The 20,256-nt window shown below is 41.1% G+C and overlaps 1 protein-coding gene across 2 annotated transcripts; it reads right to left on the bottom strand.

Annotated features, from left to right (window-relative positions):
- Window positions 1-428: 428 nt before the first annotated feature.
- Window positions 429-15,204, bottom strand: zbtb40 (zinc finger and BTB domain containing 40). 2 transcript variants are annotated; one of them, XM_030419567.1, is made up of 12 exons: window positions 15,057-15,204; window positions 13,572-13,766; window positions 11,978-12,411; window positions 11,593-11,786; window positions 9,765-9,999; window positions 9,152-9,550; window positions 8,717-8,923; window positions 7,702-7,866; window positions 7,055-7,269; window positions 6,800-6,956; window positions 3,700-3,938; window positions 429-3,045 (listed from the first exon to the last, which is right to left on the bottom strand). In XM_030419567.1, exons 2-12 carry the CDS (start codon window positions 13,721-13,723, stop codon window positions 2,830-2,832), a joined length of 2,613 nt encoding a protein of 870 aa, XP_030275427.1. In that variant the 5' UTR covers window positions 13,724-13,766; window positions 15,057-15,204; the 3' UTR covers window positions 429-2,829. The 2 variants fall into 2 exon arrangements, with proteins under 2 accessions (XP_030275427.1, XP_030275428.1); XM_030419568.1 differs by having other exon boundaries at window positions 13,572-13,736; window positions 15,057-15,153.
- Window positions 15,205-20,256: the final 5,052 nt, after the last annotated feature.

Below are 20,256 nucleotides of genomic sequence, written 5' to 3'. Positions count from 1 at the left end.
ACACTGGGATGCATGTTTCAGACTGCAGGTTTGTCAGGAGAATAACTTTGGATCGTCACTTTCACTTACATTCAGGAATAAAATCCAGTGAAGATGAGATTCTCCTCCTACAGTAGCAGAGAATAACCCTGAATGCAATGCAGCCACTAGCTTCATCCTTTTAAACGACAAGGCTGTAAAAATTCTGTTTCATATCATCAACAAACACCAAAACCAACATTGAATGTTTTGCCAAAACACATTTTTTTTCTTCTGCCATAGAGCATAGAGTGCCATAGAGCTCCGTTGTTGTCTGAAACCTCAAAAATCATCACTGGGCGTCACTACAGCTAACTCCCAACCCAGGGGTCAGAGGGTCACGAGGCCCTCTTGATGTTAAGGAAAAAAGGTTAGAAAAAAATATGCTTGTCAACACATGTCAGCTTTCATCCATTCACTCAATCACTCAGTCTTTATTTGTATAGTGCCAATTCACAACAAAAGTCATCTCATGACACTTTCCAAACTGAGCCAGTCTACACCACACCACTTGATTAATGTATTTACAGAGACCCAGCCTTTCCCCCATGAGCAACACTTGGTGGCAGTGGTGAGAAACCCCGAGCAGAACCAGACCCAAAGGTGGCCGGTCATCTGCCTTGACTGGTTGGCACACACATTCATACATTGGTGGCAGAGGCTACCATGCTGCTCATCAGGAGCGACCATTCATACACATTAACTGATGGAAGAGCCGTCGGGAGCCATTTGGGGTTCAGTGTCTTGCCCAAGGATGCTTCGACATGTAGACCGGAATCAAAGTGACCCTCTGATTGGTGGATGGCCGAGTCACAGCCACCCACATATACTGTATACTGTATATACAGTAGGCCTAATTCTCAGCAAATTATTATTGAACACATAAACTTTTTTAAAATCTCACAGGATACGTGACATTTCTGTGATATTGACAGAGCCTTCACTCTGCTCACTAGTCTTATCCTCGTTACATATGCAGTAAAACAACCAACAAAACTAAAGAGCAACAGCCAAACGTCAGGGAAGGGAACATTTTCTGTAAAAAAAAGAAAAAAATTAAAAAAAAACTTGCTAAAAATATTTGGAAATCATCTGCTTAGAATTCACCCAATGTGCTTGTTTTATATGCAGTTGCTCCAATCATTGTTTTCACTATTTGGCTTAATTATAGCCAATCAGTTGTTCTGTACTGTTCTTGTTATGCACCGAATAAACTATGATATCCATTCAAATATGTCAGTCAGATATCATCAGTTTACTCCATCACAAAGCAGAGGTAACTACAGATGAAAGCATTGTTTGGTTAATTTCATTTGTCATCTATCAGACAAGTGGAAGGACAGCATCCAGAATACATGTTCAGATTCAGTTTCAGTTAGCTCAGATTTGTGTCTGCAAATTATTCCATGTTTCATGAGATCAGGGATGCAAAAGCTATGCCACTATGTCACTCTGCCCAGGGATCCCTCTAAAGAGCATTTTTACCGCACTAAAAATAAAATAAATGTTTAAAAATATTTATATTCATTTTCACAGTTGCCAAATATCTCAGTGTTGTGATCACTGTAATTTCTGCTGTTATATCGTTGTGTTGGTCGGAGATGTTGGGTGAGCGTATCTCTAATGAGATCACGCACAAACATTATCCCTGCATGATCTAAACTGTAGTGTCTCATTAACCCTGTTAATATTTCTCCTCTTCTGCTTAAGACATTCTTAAAGCTCTTTAATGTCCTCCTCCATACTCCGAACAGATTTTCACCTTCGCGCTCTTCAGGGCTGAGATGCTTTCTCAATAACTGTTGTCTTTACAAGGAGCTTGTATTAATTTTGAGAAATAATTCTTAAAAAACGTCACAATTCTGTCTCTAAGAACAACTCTCGGTACAAGGCTGCTCGGTACGGGCCCTGGAGTGTCTCCCCTTACGGAAGAGGTTTGGGAACCAGTACACTTCAACATCAAATGTGGAGTGATCCACCAGTGATGATGAAATATACTATACCCTCATGTTGGAGTAAATATTAGTTAAAATCTACAGTGACCAACTGGTTTAGGTTAAGCTTCACTGAGTCTTTTTTTTTTTTTTAAATGGTATTCATTGTGACAATTTTCTAAAGATTCAGTGGGAACCAATGTGATGGAGGCTGAGCGCTGCAGACAGGGTGGAGGAGGTGAGAGCAGTGAAACAGGCTAATGCATCGTTGGTTTTGGTCTCTTCATAGGATTTGTTGACAATAAGACCAATATAAAGCCAGGAAATGTCATCATTAAGGGAACAGTTCATTCAAAAATAAATTGCTTCAAAATAATCAGCTTCACAGTGAGACAATGTTTTATCACAAACCGAATGACACTTTTGCATGAGTTTGCACAGCAAAGCAAAAAAAAGCTGGTGAAAGTTTTCTCCATGAAAGTTTTTTCCAATGTCAGGAACGTCCACACTGAAATTATGGCCGGACCCTCACCTTTATTAAAAGCCACAAGTCCACATACAACCTGCAGGGGGTTGTTGTCTGGGTAGTGCAGTGACGGAGGATGTAGAGAAGGCAGCCTGAGGGCCGTCGTTTATTTTTTGCAGTTTGACTTTCAGGATGAACCTCATAAATTAACCTGGATTCTGTGTATAAATTAAGTAAACACACATCCAACACATTAATTACATTTGCAAAACATTTCTACCAGAGAAAGACTGAGGGGGATTAAATTATGAACGTGCAATACAAAGAGTCCTTGGCTTGTGAATGATGTCCGTTCAGCTTGTGTTGTAGACTAAACTGCTCAGTGTCCACTGTGATCCTGGAAGTTCATGGTTAAGAGTCTGGAACTGACGGTTTGTCCTCACAGATGAAGGTGACTGAGCTGTTCAGCAGGTCGTACATGTTGACCTCCACAACCTCTGCTGATGATCCGCTCTCTCTCCCACCTGCCAGAGCCACAAACACCTGATGGGCGGCTGCCAGCTGTGCCTGCTCCTCAGAGATGACTGACTCCGCCCCTTCACTGCCTGTTGGATCTGCTGGAATTGCCTGATTGGACGAGAAGTCTTACATTAAATGAATTGAAAAAACATTTTAAGAGGAAAAAGGGCACAGCTCAGCTGGTTGAAACATCCAGTGTTCACTACACTCCAGTTAGTGATGTCTGAGTTTTCTGCTCGAGTCCTCGTCATCTTATTTTTGACAAAGTACTCCACTGACTCAGCATTCCTCCTTTAAATTAAAACAAGGAGCATCAATGTTGGATTTTCTGTTACATTAAGCTGGTTAAATTAAAGCCTCATTACTGATGTTTCAGAAAAGGTCTCTGTGTACCTTACTGATTATCTAACTGTCTTTGATGTTTTCAATGTTAATTACTCATGACAGTTTGGATGCCTAACCACATCTGACATCATAGAGCTTGTCAGCCTTTTAGAGTGCACGATGTATAAATACAGGTTTCGATTTCAAATTTTCTAATGAAGGTGATTTTTATAATTACATCTCTGAGGCATGAAAGACATGGGTTGTAGATGTCACCCTCTTTACATCCAGCTCCACCATTTACCATCTGAGCTGAGGTGAACAATAGTTTCCAGTATTTCACAGCTGAAGAGAGATGAGATAGATGACAAGCATGTAGGAGGCTTGTGTGTGCGAGATTTCCCATCTGACTTGAGAACAGAGTACAGAGCTCCTTACTGTGTGGGAGGTGGAAGCCTGCTCCTCTCCAGCCTCCTGCTCCTCTTGTGCCTCCATGTGGCCAGAGAGCAGGTGCTCCTGCAGCTCCAGCTGGGAGGTGCAGACCAGGGAGCAGAGAGGGCAGCTGAATGTCTCGCTGCTTTGGCTGACGTGCTGGCTGCTGATGTGCTCCTGCATCTCCTCCTCTCCGCCCAACACAGCCGGGCAGAAGGGACAGTGCACTGCTGACGCTGCTGAGCCTGGAGGACAGACAGTTACGTCAGCAAATGAGGCGCTGTGGTCCTTTAATCATACATTTATATTGCCTTAAGTCACTACATTAACATGTACATCATTTCTTGAATAGAGTGGTGCAGTTTGTAGCCCTAAAACCTGGAAATCAGTTGGCAGTTTTGCACATGCTGTTCCTCCATCTCACAGCCTGTGACTTTTGTTTGTTTGGTTGTTTAAAGATATTAACACTTGTTCTACAATGTAAAATCACTATCACTAAAAGACCTCTTCCGTGTGTTAAAAACAGTTAGCGGTTGCTAAGAAAAGTCTGAATGAAACTACAGAGGTTGTCGGGGACATTAAACGCCACAGCGAACATGGAGACTCATCTACCCACTAGTCCGTCTTTACACTCCAACTTTAGTTACACACTATTCTAATTCTGGCTTTACAACTTATACATTGATCACTTTATAGAAAACCTGTATAGTTATTGTGTAGTAAGACTCTTAGTGATGGTGGCGTTTAAAGTGAAACTCTCGCCAAAAAGCAACCAAGGCTTTTTTTGTGAATTATATGAGTCAAACCTTCGCGTAAAAACATAATTACGATGACAGAGCCACTTTTAAGATTTACTGTAGTTTCATTTTCGGGTCAAACTCATTTTCAATGGAGTGCAGGGGTAAATTAGCGATAGTTTTATTTTTAAAACAGTAAGAAGTCTCGACACAACATGAAACTTTGCTTGTAGCATCACCAGGGTCTCTACACATGACACCAATGAGAACATTGTTTGTGTACACAGAGTTTACTAAAAAGAAGCTTTTTTGGACAACTCACATTAGCAGATGTTTCCTCCGCTCGCTGCCATCCTGGCAGCCGAGAAGTGTCGATCTCCGAATGCAACGTCACATGGAGGACAGTTAAGGTGGAACGCTCCTAAAGCTTAGTTCCATATAAATGCACGAATAATTCATTGTTTTGTTGTTAGCGAAGAACAATATGAAAAAGGAGCCTCATATAAGAAACAATACTGAAATCAAAAGCCGGAAAAGTCATGTGAGATATCGCGTGGATAGTTGTTGCTGGAAGACAGTAGTGGTCCACCTTAACTCTCCTCAAAGTTACATTGCATTCTGAGATCGATACTTCTCGGCTGCCACGACGACTGGGAGCGGAACAAGCTACTGCTAAGGTGAGCTGCTCAAAAAGCTTCTTTTTAGTAAACTCTGTGTACACAAACAATGTTCTCAATGCTCGTGTTCATGTGTAGAGACCCTGGTGATACTACCAGCAAAGTTTCATGTTGTGTCGAGCCTTCTTACTGTTTTAAAATAGTGATTTTTAAGCTAGTGTAAGAGTGCCACTGCACCCCATTGAAAATGAGTTTGACCCGAAAACAAAAGTATGGTAAATCTTAAAAGTGCCTCTTTCATCGTAATTATGCTTTTACACGAAGGTTTGACTCGTATACATTCACCAAAAAAGCCTAAGTTGCATTTTGGCGAGAGTTTCACTTTAAGTCCTGTGACCGTAATGTTGTCTGTTTATAGCTTAACATAAAATTGTTACTGCTACACATTTACACTTTTGAAAATCACAAAGGTGGTGTTCATCTGTGAAGATCATCTTGATGAACAAAACGTGTTCAGAGTATCATAAACTTGTGTTTGACACAGAATATTTTAAGCAATAATCCAAAATCAAATTCAAACCCCACAGAGGGAACCAGACTGATGCTAACTTCAGGATGGCCTAATGTGTCATCTCTACATCACTCCATCTAATTTAGCATAAACCTTTTTGGGATAAACAGTTTCTTTTTAAAAATCAGCAAAAGCAGACACGAGACATGTGTTTCATCTTTAAAATCTGCATGGAGGATCAAGGCAGGAGATAAAACCCTGATACTTTAGACAACTTTCTGGCATCCTTTTCAGTTGCATTCCTAACACTGTTTGGTTTACGTCAGAACCAAAGCATTGCTTGCCTCAATTCAATGCATGTCCTCTCCTGTGCAGTAGCGCAGCATAGACTCTGATATATAACTAGACATGATCTGTTTCTATGATTCATTAAGTCTGCCATTAACTTTGATTAAAAGGTCAAAACCAGCACCTTTACTGCTGATTAAAAACATTGTCTCTCTCAATTCAGTGGATTATGCAAATTTGACTTTTAGAGAAGAACTATCTGCAAAAGCCTGTTGCTGTTTGAAAAGTATAAATGTTGTAATATTATCTCTATCTAACTTCTCTCTCTCAGGGCTTAACAGTGTCTTCGAATGACAGAGATAGTGTACTACAGGCCATTTCAACTACTTTTTTAAGAAGTGCCACATTTGAAAAAAGAGGGAAGGGACTTTTATATTCCCCAACCTGCAGAGCTCGGAATTCAAATATGTTAAAACAGTGGCATCTCTCCATTTTCTTTTTCAATCTTTTATACTCTTAGTAGTAAGGAGGTTGTCTGTTTGATTGTAGTTAATGCCCACTGTTTAAACAGCCTTGGTCAAAAAGTAATTTTGTGCTAAAGCCCTAAACAGTCATGAGTCAAACATATCATTATATAATAAAAAGCTTGGTATCTAGAGAATTGTTTCATTTTCACGAGAAAATTGTTTTTCAGTAATAATGAGATAAATGACCTGTGATCTTGATAAAACACTTAAAATCCTTTGTGTTAAAACGGGAGAACAAGACAAAATACTATAATAATCTTATAATAAACTATTGTATTTTCAGCAGATTTCTGAAACAGACCTTGAAGTCGAGATGTAGCCAACGATTTCTCAGATTTGTCTTGGGGCCAAATAATGATGGTGGAGGCTCTCATACGGCCCACATCACACTGCCTACCTTATAATGTCAACCTGTGTTGGTCTCACCTTGGTGCTCAGCAGCCTGGTGTTTGGCCACACTGGTAGAGTTGGGAAAGAATTTGAAGCAGACATCACACTGGACCAGGGTCTTGAGCTGCCTGGTGTGGTTAGCAAACACATCAGGGTGATTGGTCCTGTTATGGTACCACAGACCGGAGAGTTGCTATGGCAACAGAGAAAGACATACACATAAATTACACAATCCACTCCTGACCCCTGACTGTCACCACAGAGCTGTGTTGCTGAGCCATCTCCTCCTACCTGGTAAGACTTGTTGCAGAGGTCACAGCTGAAGGGCTTGGCTCCACTGTGCGTGGCCTTGTGTTTTTCCAGCAGGGCGCTGCTGGTGAACACCTTGTTGCAGGTGGGACACTTGTGGAACTCTTTTGGGTGGTAGTCCTGGATGTGCTGCCGATGCTCCTCCAACGAGGAGAAACTGAGACAACACTTCTGACAGTCATGAGGCTCTGACATGTCTGTCAAGGAATGCCAGGAAACACAAGCATGTTGTCAGCGTGACGTTTTTTACATTTAACATTTTTTATTCTCATCAATTATGTGTAACACTTCCTAGTTATATATGTATTGCTTGTATTATCCTTCTTTTATTATCTTATATTATCTCAACCACCCATTTCTTTGCTGTCTTGGTGTGCACTGGTCTCTAAATACATTTTTATTTTAACATCCTGCGTTTATTCTATCACTTTGACTTACATTTGGATTATCTTGAAAGGTGCGACTTTTTGATTATTCTCTAAATGATTTTCTAATGCTGTTGGAACTGTGGAATCTTAAAGAAACATCGATAAGAAAAGTCTAATCGATGTGACAGTAAATGCAGCAAACATATACATTTCTCTTGCAATGCAGAAAGCTAAGAGAAGGGAGAGCGTGCATGGTCTTACTGTGGAAGGTTTGCAGGTGGACGGTGAGTCCGCTGGCCTGGCTGTAGCCTCTGCCACATTCTCGACACACATAAGGCCGGTCACCAGTGTGTGTTCGCACATGACGCGTCAGCTCGATGGACTGGGCGAAGACGGCCTTACAATACTGACACACATACATCTTCCCTAAACACAGAGACCATGTCAGTGATGAACAGAATCTTCAGCCCCCTCCTGTTCACACTGTACACCCATGACTGCACTCCCAGATACGGAAAGAACTCTATTGTAAAGTATGCAGACAACACCATCAGCTTATCAACTTCCAGTGGAATAATATAATTATATGGACAAATAATTTATTTTTTGCCAAAAGTTTTGTTTAAATGATTGATGAGTTTTACATTGACTTAGCAAAACAAAAAACTGGGTTTTACTTAGCAAATAGCCTTCCATTGGATAATTACTGCAGTGATTCATATGTTTCAGCTGGCAGCTGGGAAATCAAATGGTGAAAAATCAACAGTAGAACTCTTGGCTATGTTAAATAGTGAAAGTGAGATCATTTCCACACACACAACGTGAAGAGAACTAAACATCAGGCTGTGAGAGTGGAGTGTTCAGGGAGCATGATATGTCATTTTCACACATGGATTGGCCACCACAGAGTCCAGACCTTTACCCCACTGAGAAACTTTGGGATGGGCTGGAGAAGACTTTATGCAGTGGCGCGACTCTCCCATCATCAATACAAGAAACGTAACTCTGGACATAAAGTGAAGGTTGTGACATTGCATAAGCTTATCAGAAAAATGCCACAGCGTGCAGTAATTCAAGTTAAAGGCAGTCCAACGAAATTGGAAAGTGTGTGACAATTCTTTTGCTGGGCAGTGTATTTACAATAAAAAGATGCTCAGCAGCAGAATACACTCCTAAATCACCCAATAAAACAACCCAAAAACATTTTGTATGTTACTACACAGGGGTGTGAGTGTGAGTGTGTGTGTGTGTGTGTGTTTGTGTGTGTGTGCGTTACCCTCAGAGTGTTTCTTCTTGGTGTGGTATGCGAGTGCAGCAGCCACACTGAAGCTCATGTCACAGTGTTTGCAGTGGTAAGGTTTCTCCCCTGTGTGCAGCCTCATATGATTCTTCAGAGATGAGTTGGCTCCGAACTTTGCGCCGCAGTCCTCACAAGCAAAAGGTTTTTCTTCAAAGTGCTCCGTGCGCTTGTGGTATATCATGCCTGGAATATGAATGAGGGAGCAGAAACACGACACAATTTAATCTCTTGAAGTTCGACTAACTTATAAAAATCACGTCTGTAAAACATAAACAATGATGTTTGCAGAAGGTGTTTTCAACTATACAGCACCATTCTCTAGTTGTTTTAAACTAAGCATGGCATCAAGTGAAATTCTTAACCAGAAAGCAGCATGAACTACAGGTCGTCAGCAGACCAGCCGAGTCTCACCTGATGGGTGGGCGAAGGTTCGCCCACAGAGGTCACAGGCCACCTTCTTCTTCACTCGAGCGCTGTTGCGGTGAGCCTCGGCCCGATGGCGATGCAGGGCCCGCTGGTTTGGCAGCTTGGCAGGACACTGTGGGCACTGATGCTCATACTCCTGAGACTTGGGGCAGCGTTTCACGTGGGCCAGCATTCGACATTTATAGGCAAAACCCTTTCTACACCAGCGACAGGAGTAGGGCTTAGACGGAGAGGGAGAAGAGGAGGAGGGAGCAGGGGAGGAAGAGTCTGTCGTAGCATTTCTGACTTTCTCGTCCTCCTCGGTCTCCTCCTGACTGTTGTCTTCTTCTGCCTCTTCCTCCAGATTTTCTTCACTTATAGTACCATTCTTGTTTTGTGAGTCAACTGTAAACATTTATTAGAAAACAGGTTAAAGTTAAGATTTGATCAATTATCGTTATCACAGCAGAAACACAAACATATGACAGCAGCGTATTGAATATAGAGGGGGTTGAAAGCCATTCACTTGTCAGCTGTCAGCAGTTTTCTTGTTTTGTTAGAGGAAACAGAAACAGAGAGGATATCCACTCACACAGAGTCACAGAGTGCTCTGCTTTACCTTCAGTCTGGTTTCCTTCGGGCTCCTGTGTGTTCCCCTCCTCCTCCTCCTCCTCCTCCTCCTCCTCCTTCAGCAGAGCGAGCAGTGGTGTGGGGAAGGAGGAGGGAGCTTTCTCTTGAACAGTCCGGAGCAGCCTGAGGAGCGCTCCCTCATCAAGCTGCTCCTCCTTCACTCTGCTCATCAGCTTCTCCAGTGCTGAGCGTGGATCTGCCTCCTCACAGCAATGACACACAACCTGGCAGAAATGGACCTTTATTTAACTCAACTACAGAGAGAACCAGACCTTTTTTTGAAAAAAAAAAAAAACAAAAAAAACAAAAAAGGGCTTGTATCAGAGCGATTCTTTCATTCCTCGTTAACCTGTTCAATAAGAATAACTAATCAGGTTTTAGTAAGAAGCCTCCCTGTTGTCTGATCTGCTAGGTTTCATTTTGCTGTTAATGCAAACTCTACAAATCAATTTGTGTTTTCTTGTTGTACTGGCACATTTAGTACATTGTACATTTCCACAGCACTAATTCCATCAACAGAGCCATGTCATGCTCGGCATTCTGCTGCTCTCAGAAACACTCTAAATGATGTCCCATAACTTATACTTTTGTCCCGCGCATTTCTTTAATTAAGAAAAACATAATACTGGTAGGCTTTTAATTTGAAGTACCTGCAGGGAGTGTAAGTACATTATTCATTCGTTATGTGAGTCGTTACAATACAATACATGCAATTCCAACCTGCGTTAACTGTATTTACATGTTGGTTTAAACTACTACTGACAGACTGCAGCCACTGTTAAAGGGTAACTGCACCAATGTCATACATTAAATGTGACCACAGGTCTTGGGGAGTACAGCTGCATATGTAAAAAATAGTATAAAGCCTTTTGTGGCTCCAGAGGAAGATGAATGTAATCTGATTAACTGCCTCCAGTGATTCCTCTGGAGCCAAAGAAGGCTTCATACTGCTCTACTAATGTTCACATTTGCAGTAGGACTCCCCATCACCCATTAATATGAAAGCCTCCCTTAATACATTCTAACTCTACTAATGTTGTTTTGGGAGGGGTGTTTACGACATGAATAAATTCCATCTCTCATGGTGCTACACCGTTCTTTCCATCCACAAAAAATACTTAAAAAGCCACACAGGAACAGCTGATATGTCCTTATTCCTTTTAGTATTTCCAATGATTCATATTTCTGTGTGTTTCACTTGTTCCAGTGGTGGAAAAAGAATTGAAAATCTAAACTCAAGTATGAATAATTTTTCATTACTGAAATATAGTATAAGTATTCTTCCCAAACAATATTCAGAGCATTAGTTACTTTTTAACTGTTGATGGTTAATGCATTATAAACAGGCGGATTAATCAGAGAGGTTACTGTGTGTCCCAATCTTCAGTCTAGATCCCTCCCAGCTCCTGCTCTGCTCGGCTCAGTGGCCGTCGTCACCTGTCCAAACCTGCTGCACAGTTTTGGGTGTTTTTTGTTCGTTGGTGAAAGGTTTAAACATCAATTAAATTGTACTCAGTTCTAAATTAAAATGTTAACAGAAACTAAGTAGATTTCATAGTGTAAGGCATACATGCATGCAATAATTAGTTACTTCGACGCCTTGTTTGTCTGAGCTTGTGACAAAATACACAGTCCTGCCAATTGTTTCACTCTCTTCCACTGATGATCGACAGGTTGTGGTAACACGCAGAGGTATGTAGCAATGCACCAAAAAAGACAGTGGAAAAAAACTGCTTTGCATACACGGTGACTAACAATGAATTGAAGCATGACTTTTAAAAGAAATTTAAACACAGGTTTGAGGTGACCTGTTCTACCTGTCTCTCCTGTTCATCCAGGCTGCTCTCTGCTGCTTGGCTCAGCAGCTCCAGGACAGATGACATGCTGGAGAGAAGGGCTACACTCTGGGAGAAATGTTCCAGAAAACCAGCGGCAGGTTCACTGGATACGTTGGCAGCTGTTGTGTTGTTTTCTTCCTCTACACTTTCTCTAGTTTTGGCTTCTGCAGGCTCTGTGCACACACATATGAAGACATGAAGTGCTGTCATACATTGCAGTGAAGCATTAGGACAGTAACAGCGTTATTGTACTGGATTGGCCCTGATAAACTGGTAAAGTGTAAGTGTATTCATGCCTTTAACACATATGCCTGAAGTCCCCAGAACAGACCTGTGACACTGTAATCTGTGATCTGAAACTGACCTGAGGACTCAGAGAGCTCCACACAGGTTCTTTTACATGCTGGTTCCTCTGCGTCTTCACTGTCACCCGGACAGTCTTCCTTCTTCAGCTCAGCCATTGTCTCCATCTTGTCTGAAGTCGAGTCGTCCTCGTTGGGTGAAGCGGAATCTTCAGGGTTCAGGCTCTGGGCTTTGTCGATCACAGTCGTGCTTGCAGTCTGTGTAGAAGGGACTGGGACTGGAGGTTGCTGGTTCACAAGACTGGTGAGGACATTTTTGAAACCAACAGCCACGTCGAACATTTGCAGACTGTCTGCAGCGGAGACAATGCGGCTGACGTTGTGTTTGCCTATAGGCAGCTTGCCAGTGTAGACCATGTCTAGCAGACAGCCAAACTCCTGAGACGAGACCATGGCCGTGTCGATGGAGATGGTGTCGGAGCCATCCAGGAGAGACCTGACAGAGGTTAAGGTCATTAATCAAATTTTCTACTGATGAGCTACATGAAAGAAAACAACAGAACTGAATAAAGTTGTACGTCAAATTCATCAATACAGCTGTAATGAAGATTTCTACCACTAGGGCTGTAAATATGAGACTTGGACTCAGGGTAGACTTATGTAAGTCACAGAAAGGACTTCAAACTTGGAGTTGAATGCTGGGAGACTTGACCTTGACCTGACTTTTAAAGGCAAAAACATTCAAGTGAGCAAGTCACATTTAGACATGGTAAAATTTTGGAACCATTAAAAATGGCTAAGAATGTCAGGCAGGCACTGTACAGCCACATGACTTCAAAATCATATTATTTAAAATATATATTGCGAGGACTTGGACTCAACTATATTATTTTTTTGTTTATCTGAATCATTCTTCCTTTTCAAAACCTGCTGTCTACATTACCCACAATGCAACTTAACTTCTGAGTGACATCACTGGAGGCAATTTATCATATTAAATGGGGCTTTCTTTGCCTCAGAAGGCTTTATAGTACTTTTTCACATTAAACAGTATTGCTCCCTGAGACCTGTCAACACACCTTGACTCAAGACTTGCTCTGAAAACCTTGACCTGGCTTTGTCTCGACTGATGAGACTTATATTGAGACTTGCAGTAAAAAGACTTGAGTCATGACTTGGACTTGCGACTTCAGTTTTGAACATAAAGTTTGAGACGTGACTTGGACATGCCGTCAAAGAGTTGCGAGCTGACTCAAGTCATTGATATCAAATGAACACTCAAACCTTTTATGAAAACGATCTTGTATTTGTATGTTAAGAAGAAGCTAGCTCTGCGACATGTTTCATTGAGTGTGGCTGGGGGAACAGCGATCTACTTCAGCTAAAAAAGGGAAAACATTTTATCTGTTTTATCTGTTTAGCTAGCAAGCTATTTATCAACACATCTTAGTTACAATTTGTTCAGTTTCCTGTACATGGACCTGTTCTTTTAGTCATAAATGATTTTTCACAGTCGACTTGAGCTTTGCCTTTGATAGCTCGATTTTGAATGAGGCAAGAAATGCTGAATATGAATCCACCAAATATGTCACTTTAATAAATCACTTGCAAACAGATCTCCACCGATCAACTTTAAGTTTCAATGCTCAACACTACCTGAAAAGCATGCTGGACGCAGCCAGCACCAGCTTATGTGCACGGTGAGGGCTGTCTCCCACCAGGATGGTGCAGTCACAGAAGTGGCCCTCCTTCCTCAGGGCCCACAGCTGCTGCATCAGCTGGCTGCTGTAGTTGGGTAGCTCCATCATATTGTTTGATGGTCTGGTGGGGGAGAACGTTATGTTCTCTATACTATGGAGGACATCATGTCAGTTTCTTTAAACAATCATTTTCAGCAATCAGCAAACATATACGGTACCATAATTCTGGATATGATCACAAAGTTTGAAGATTTAGAGAGTAAATCAAAGTGTCAGAAGTCAAATTGCTATTCTAAGCAAAAAGAAACTTCCTCAGCTTCACATCATGGCTGGACTTAAGGTTTCTAAAGAGGCAGTGCTTGAAACTCACAATGCCAATCCAAAGCACAATAAGGAAGACCCAAAGTGACCACACCATCAGATGATCAACATATTATTAGTTCCGTAAGAGTCCAATAAGCAGCTGTCGTGTCCAAGAAGGCTGCTAAACCACTTATCAGGAGGAAACAAGACAAACACTTGAGGTGGGCAAAAAACAACACCCCAAAAACTGAATTTTACAGTGGATAGAGAAAAAAGTCATATGTACTGATGAATCCGGATTAGAGATTGCTGTCGGTAACAGGAGGGTGTAGGGAGACGAACAGAAGAGCGATGGAGACGAGTGTTTCAAACCCACAGTGAAACATGCTGGTGTGGATGATGTGGTGTTGCTGTTATTATAAGCAAAAGCGGGATATTCATAGACAATTTGTCAGTGTTTCATCTTTTCACTCAAATTGTTGAGCTGATATTATCATTTGAAATGACATAACAGTATTATCTTTAACAAATGCAAAACAGGGTTTGACTAGTGGTCTCAGACTTTTGGACCACACTGTACATATACTCCACATACTGAAGTTAACTGTGAGAACAGTGAGGTGCTTAAGTTGGAACTCCATTTATGTAATCTGCACGTTTTGTGCACTGGATGTATCTATGCTGTATTATGGGTTAAAAATATTCATAACAAGTTTCAAGTAGCTCGTTGTTATGGAGTTAACCTACGTGTCCGAAGCAGTAAGCAAGCCCGCATTTCCTTTCTGTTTTAATAGAATTTATCATGTGCAAAAGTGTCATGTCAGATAATATTTTGTAAGGTACGGTGCCTCCGCGACACAACAAGGAGAGTGTGTTAATAACAGCCGAGTGTGTGCTCGCTGACCGGTGTAGGACAGTGATGGGGACAGACATGCAGTCAGTATTTACAACACAACACACCAGCTAGCCATCTGTAGTGGGCTATTCGCCATTAGCTTTAGCTGCGAATGCTAATGTAATCTAGAAAGGGTTACTAATGTTCGGTCAGAGGTATTCATGGGGATAAAGAAGCTCATAAACTCTGAGAAAACCCTGACTACCATCCGACATGCAGCTTCCAGTCAGTGGGAGTCTTTACCTTCAGTTATTCAAACGATCCGGCTCTTTATTTAAACTTCTCTGCTGAACAATTCTGGTGTGCGCAATAAAGCTTAGCCGTTTTGAAAATGGAGATACACGGTACGGCAAGTAAAAGGGGACAGTTCCGGTTAAGGAAAGGCGTACCGCTCACACACGCTGCATTGACTCGCTGAAACGTACGTCGACGTCGCCGCCATATTGGATGTGGCAGGTCTGCCCTTTAAACAAATACGAGTAGATGTTAAAACTGTGGAGGGTCAATTCTACATCTTCTTGCGCTCGTCATAGTTTAATCCAATTTAAGGTTCTCCACAAAATTCATTTCACAAAATAGAGACTTAGTAGGCTATTCCCAGGCACAAATGATGATAGATGTGGATTATTCCCAGCAGACCATGTTCATAAGTTTTATTCTTGTCCCAAACTAGCCAATTTCTGGTCATGTTTTTTAAATCATTAAACAATGCCGTCAGTATCAGGTTAGAACCCTGCCCACTGATCTCCATCTTTGGGGTACCTCGTACCCCAACTAGTCTCACTAAGAAAAACTTTGATGTTGTGGCTTTTGTATGGAGCCAGAACGGTGACTTTAAAATTTGGCATCCAAAAAAAAAATTGGCATTGAAAACAAAACCAATACTGAAAAAAGAAACATTGTCATTAAATCATTTGTATTGAAAACAGTTGTATTGGCAATGAAACAAGTATTGGCACTGAAAAAAGAAAGTAATTCAAATAATTCAAATCCGAAAATCTTATCATTTTATTTTATTGGGATTTTTTTGTATTTTTCAATGAATCTTCAGATTCTTTCTTCATGTCACTTTTTTTTCAGTGAAAGATTTTTTTTACAATGTCAGTTTTTTTTCAGTGTCACTGATTTTCAGTTTCAACGTTCTGTTACTGTTTTGGCGTCGAGAGGGAGGGGCCTGAGGGGAGGGGCAAGTAGAGCGTGGTTTGCATATCATTTGAGAAGGTAATGGCAGCAGCCTGCGGGAAGGCGGGGCTGGACAGTCCAGCCATAATACACCATGTTAGGGCCCGTGTGCCGGCCGTCTCTGGGCAACACAGAGTCCAACTACCTCGCGGACATTTCTTCAAGCTCTCTCCTGATGTGTCCAAGTCTCTGTGTATCTGGTTCTGTCCCGGAGCTCCCTAGCTTCGGTCTCTATATGCGTATGGAGTGTGGTAATAGTACCGGGGCGCCGAGCACGGAGCATTAGCCCCAGTTAGCACAACAGTAGAACAGCCTGTTGTTCCGAGCCGGGGCTGCAGCGCCGACAGCAGCGCTGTGGTCACCATACCGCTACTGGAGACTGGAGACCGGAGCTCCCCTATAAACTCAGTTCATGTGAATAATATCACTATTCCTACAATGACTCCTTTGAGTCGAAGCGAATAAACTCAACAAGTCAATATGCGGGTAAAGTCAGCTGTGATTGTGCTACTGTGGTTCATAGTAAAGTACAACAGACGGCTGTAATCAAGTAACATACACACATTTTCATAATTGAATGACTTTTCTCCAAGCACTCTCTTTTATTGTCCGGTCTCTGTATGCGTGTGCAGCGGTGCGGTGGCACAGACCTCGGGGAGCAGACAGAGTGCTGCTGTCGGCGAGGCAGCCCCGGCTCGGAGCGACACAGCTGAGGCTAATGCTCGTTAGCTCCATACTTCTACCACACTCCATACGCATATAGAGACTCCGGTCTCCGGTAGCGGTATGGTGATCAGAGCGCTGCTGTCGGCGCTGCAGCCCCGGCTCGGAACAACAGGCTGTTCTACTGTTGTGCTAACTGTGGCTAATGCTCCGTGCTCGGCGCCCCGGTACTACTACCACACTCCATACGCATATAGAGACCGAAGCTAGGGAGCTCCGGGACAGAACCAGATACACAGAGACTTGGACACATCAGGAGAGAGCTTGAAGAAATGTCCGCGAGGTAGTTGGACTCTGTGTTGCCCAGAGACGGCCGGCACACGGGCCCTAACATGGTGTATTATGGCTGGACCATCCAGCCCTGCCTTCCCGCAGGCTGCTGCCATTACCTTCTCAAATGATATGCAAACCACGCTCTACTTGCCCCTCCCCTCAGGCCCCTCCCTCTCGACGCCAAAACAGTGTCAGAAAGTTGAAACTGAAAATCAGTGACACTGAAAAAAAACTGACATTGTAAAAAAATTTGTCACTGAAAAAAAAGTGACATGAAGAAAAAATCTGAAGATTGTCATTGAAAAAATACAAAAAAATCCCAATAAAATAAAATGATAAGATTTTCGGATTTGAATTATTTGAATTACTTTCTTTTTTCAGTGCCAATACTTGTTTCAATGCCAATACAACTGTTTTCAATACAAATGATTTAATGACAATGTTTCTTTTTTCAGTACTGGTTTTGTTTTCAATGCCAATTTTTTTTTTGGATGCCAAATTTTAAAGTCACCGTTCTGGCTCCATACTTTTGCCTCTCTCATAGCCCGTAGACGTGTTCTTTGACATTGGAAAAGCCCAAACACTCCTCCCACTACCTCCTGGTTAAGTGATTTAATGTCTTTCCTGTCTTTGGAAAAAGTTAAATATTCCTTAAAAGATAAAAGATGGCAACCTCTCATCACATATGTAAACACCCTCACCTCTCTGGACTCCAACTGATCAATTTGATTCATCCAATTTTTTTATTTGATCAAGTTTTTAGTGAGCATGCTGGGCATCCTTTATTTATGTATATATTACTTATTATTAGTTTTAGTTTTTCGCCTCCCTTTATATTATACTATATTTTATTGTATTCTTCTTTTCTTCTTTTATGATTTATCTTCACCTACTAATTAATTATTTTTAGATCTATTTTTACTTATTTGTTTATTATTATTATCATTATTATTTTTTCTCTCTCCCTCTTTGCTCTTAGGAGATGTTCTTTTTCTGGTTCTTTGTTCTAATGTACCATACAAAAAAAAAAAAAAAAAAGACTGGAAAACAGCTTTGGAATAACTGTATATATTGTATGGATGCTTGTGAAATGCTGGTCCCCAATAAAAAAAATATAAAAAAAAAAAAAACTGTGAAAAGCATTAACATTTAACTAATGTTGATGATTTTTCTTTTTATACTCACTGATTTATATTCATTTAAGTAATAATATGGATGATCGTTGAGACAAAAAAGTTTTGCAAATCAAACTAAGACACTGCAACTGCCAGTGAGTCTGCTTTCTTTTCTTTAGCAGTGAAGTGATATGCTCCATGACAGAACATTACACACTTAGCTGTCTACATTTTGTTTGATTAATTCCATATGACGACTAAGTGCTTAAATTCAAGATTACTTACTTATTTGTCCCAAGGGAAATACATTGAACATAAAGGCTACCATATTAAAAAAATACATACACTTAGTGTAGTAACATTCGTAAGTGTCAGTATGTTTAAAGGACCATACTGCCAACTTGTTTAATTCAATTTAACTTAAAATATAGTCAACTGACTCATATACAACTGAATAATATATGAATCAGACTCAAAAATACTTTTATGATCCCCAAGGGGAAATTGCTTGCCTTACAGCTGCTCCCATTCAGTCAAGAAAATGCAGAAAAATAATAATCCAAATAATAATAATCATAAATATATGATAGTAGCCTACTTGACCTTTACTTTCTTTCTTCTTCTTTTTTTTTTTACCATTAAATGTTATTGTATAGAATATATTATTTTATAATGTTCTGTCATGGAGTATATCACTCCACTGCTAAAATAAAAGAAAGCTCCTCACTGCCAGTTGTAGTTTGTTATCTTGTTTTGCAGACATTGTTCATTTGTTGTCTCCATGCTTGGTATTATTAGCACTTACATTATTAAAAATCACTGTATTTATGAAAACAATTGATCTAAATCAGTTAAATGTAAACGTCAGTGCTTTTCCCACAGATGTCACATTTACATGTCAGGATGTGGTTATTATAGACACAGATTCAATATTTAACTGTCATGTATCATCACAGTAACAGCGTTACATACATCAGCAGCTGTGAACACTCATAAAAACATTATAAAAACACATCCTGTGGTTTGGTGCCGACCTGTATACTGAACACATACAGAGTAGTTAACTTTTACAGTCATCAGAGAACGTTACAGACGTTGTTTTTGGTTCCTATGTGTTTCCCAAATATATCCGTACGTGTGTGAATGTGTAAATGAGAGGCATTAACTTATAGCACTTTGTAGAAGTGAGCTTTATAAAATTCACTCCATTGACTTGTATCAGTTCACGGGGCAGAGCTGCCACATCCAAAATAAGTTTATTTTAAATAATAGAAAATGTATGTAAAAGTATTCTACTTCTGAATTTGGGTTGATGTTTGAAACAAAGCAACATGTCATGCATACATAGCAGTACAGTGCAGGTAAATATCCATATATCTTCCATAGATGTTGATGTGACTGAAGGAGTGAGGCCTATACACCAATCAGGTATAACATTATGCCAAAACAGCCCTGACCCGTCAAGGCACGGACTCCACTAGACCCCTGAAGGTGTGCTGTGGTGTCTGGCACCAAGATGTTAGCAGCACACCCTTTAAATCCTGTAAGTTGTGAGGTGGGGCCTCCATGGATCCGACTTAATTGTCCAGCACATCCCACAGATGCATTAGGGAATATCTTTTTCCATGAAAGGGTGTACGTGGTTTGCAACAATGCGCACATAACTGTTGTGCTTCATATTATTTCTGTAGATAATAATATAAGTGACACACGCAAGCATCCGGCCATCCACATGATGTAAAAGAAAACATGATTCATCAGACCAGGCCACCTTCCTCCATTGCTCTGCGGTCCAGTTCTGACACTCACATGCCCATTGTTGGCGCTTTTGGCGGTTGACATAGGTCAGCATGGGCACCCTGACTGGTCTGCAGCTATACAGCCTCATACGCAACAAACTGCAGTGCACTGTGTATTCTGACACCATTCTATCAGAACCAGCACTAACTTAACAATTTGATCAACAGTAGCTCGTCTGTTGGATCGGACCACACCGGCCAGCCTTCGCTCCCCACGCACACATCAACTTTGAGGACATGTTCACTTGCTGCCAAATATATCCCACCCACTAACAGGTGCCATGATGACGAGATCATCAGTGTTATTCACTTCACCTGTCAGTGGTCATAATGTTATGCCTGATCGGTGTA

Source organism: Sparus aurata, chromosome 6 (genome assembly GCF_900880675.1).
Source record: "Sparus aurata chromosome 6, fSpaAur1.1, whole genome shotgun sequence".
In the NCBI taxonomy this organism is placed as follows: domain Eukaryota; kingdom Metazoa; phylum Chordata; class Actinopteri; order Spariformes; family Sparidae; genus Sparus; species Sparus aurata.
This window is presented reverse-complemented; position numbering and strand designations above follow the sequence as displayed.

Coding starts and splice junctions, on each gene's coding strand:
- zbtb40 (XM_030419567.1), bottom strand. CDS start 13,723: ATGATGGAGCTACCCAACTACAGCAGCCAGCTGATGCAGCAGCTGTGG. Junction 11,787..11,977: donor GGAGCTCTCTGAGTCCTCAG/GTCAGTTTCAGA, acceptor GTGTGTGCACAG/AGCCTGCAGAAGCCAAAACT. Junction 7,270..7,701: donor CCACCTGCAAACCTTCCACA/GTAAGACCATGC, acceptor ATTCCTTGACAG/ACATGTCAGAGCCTCATGAC.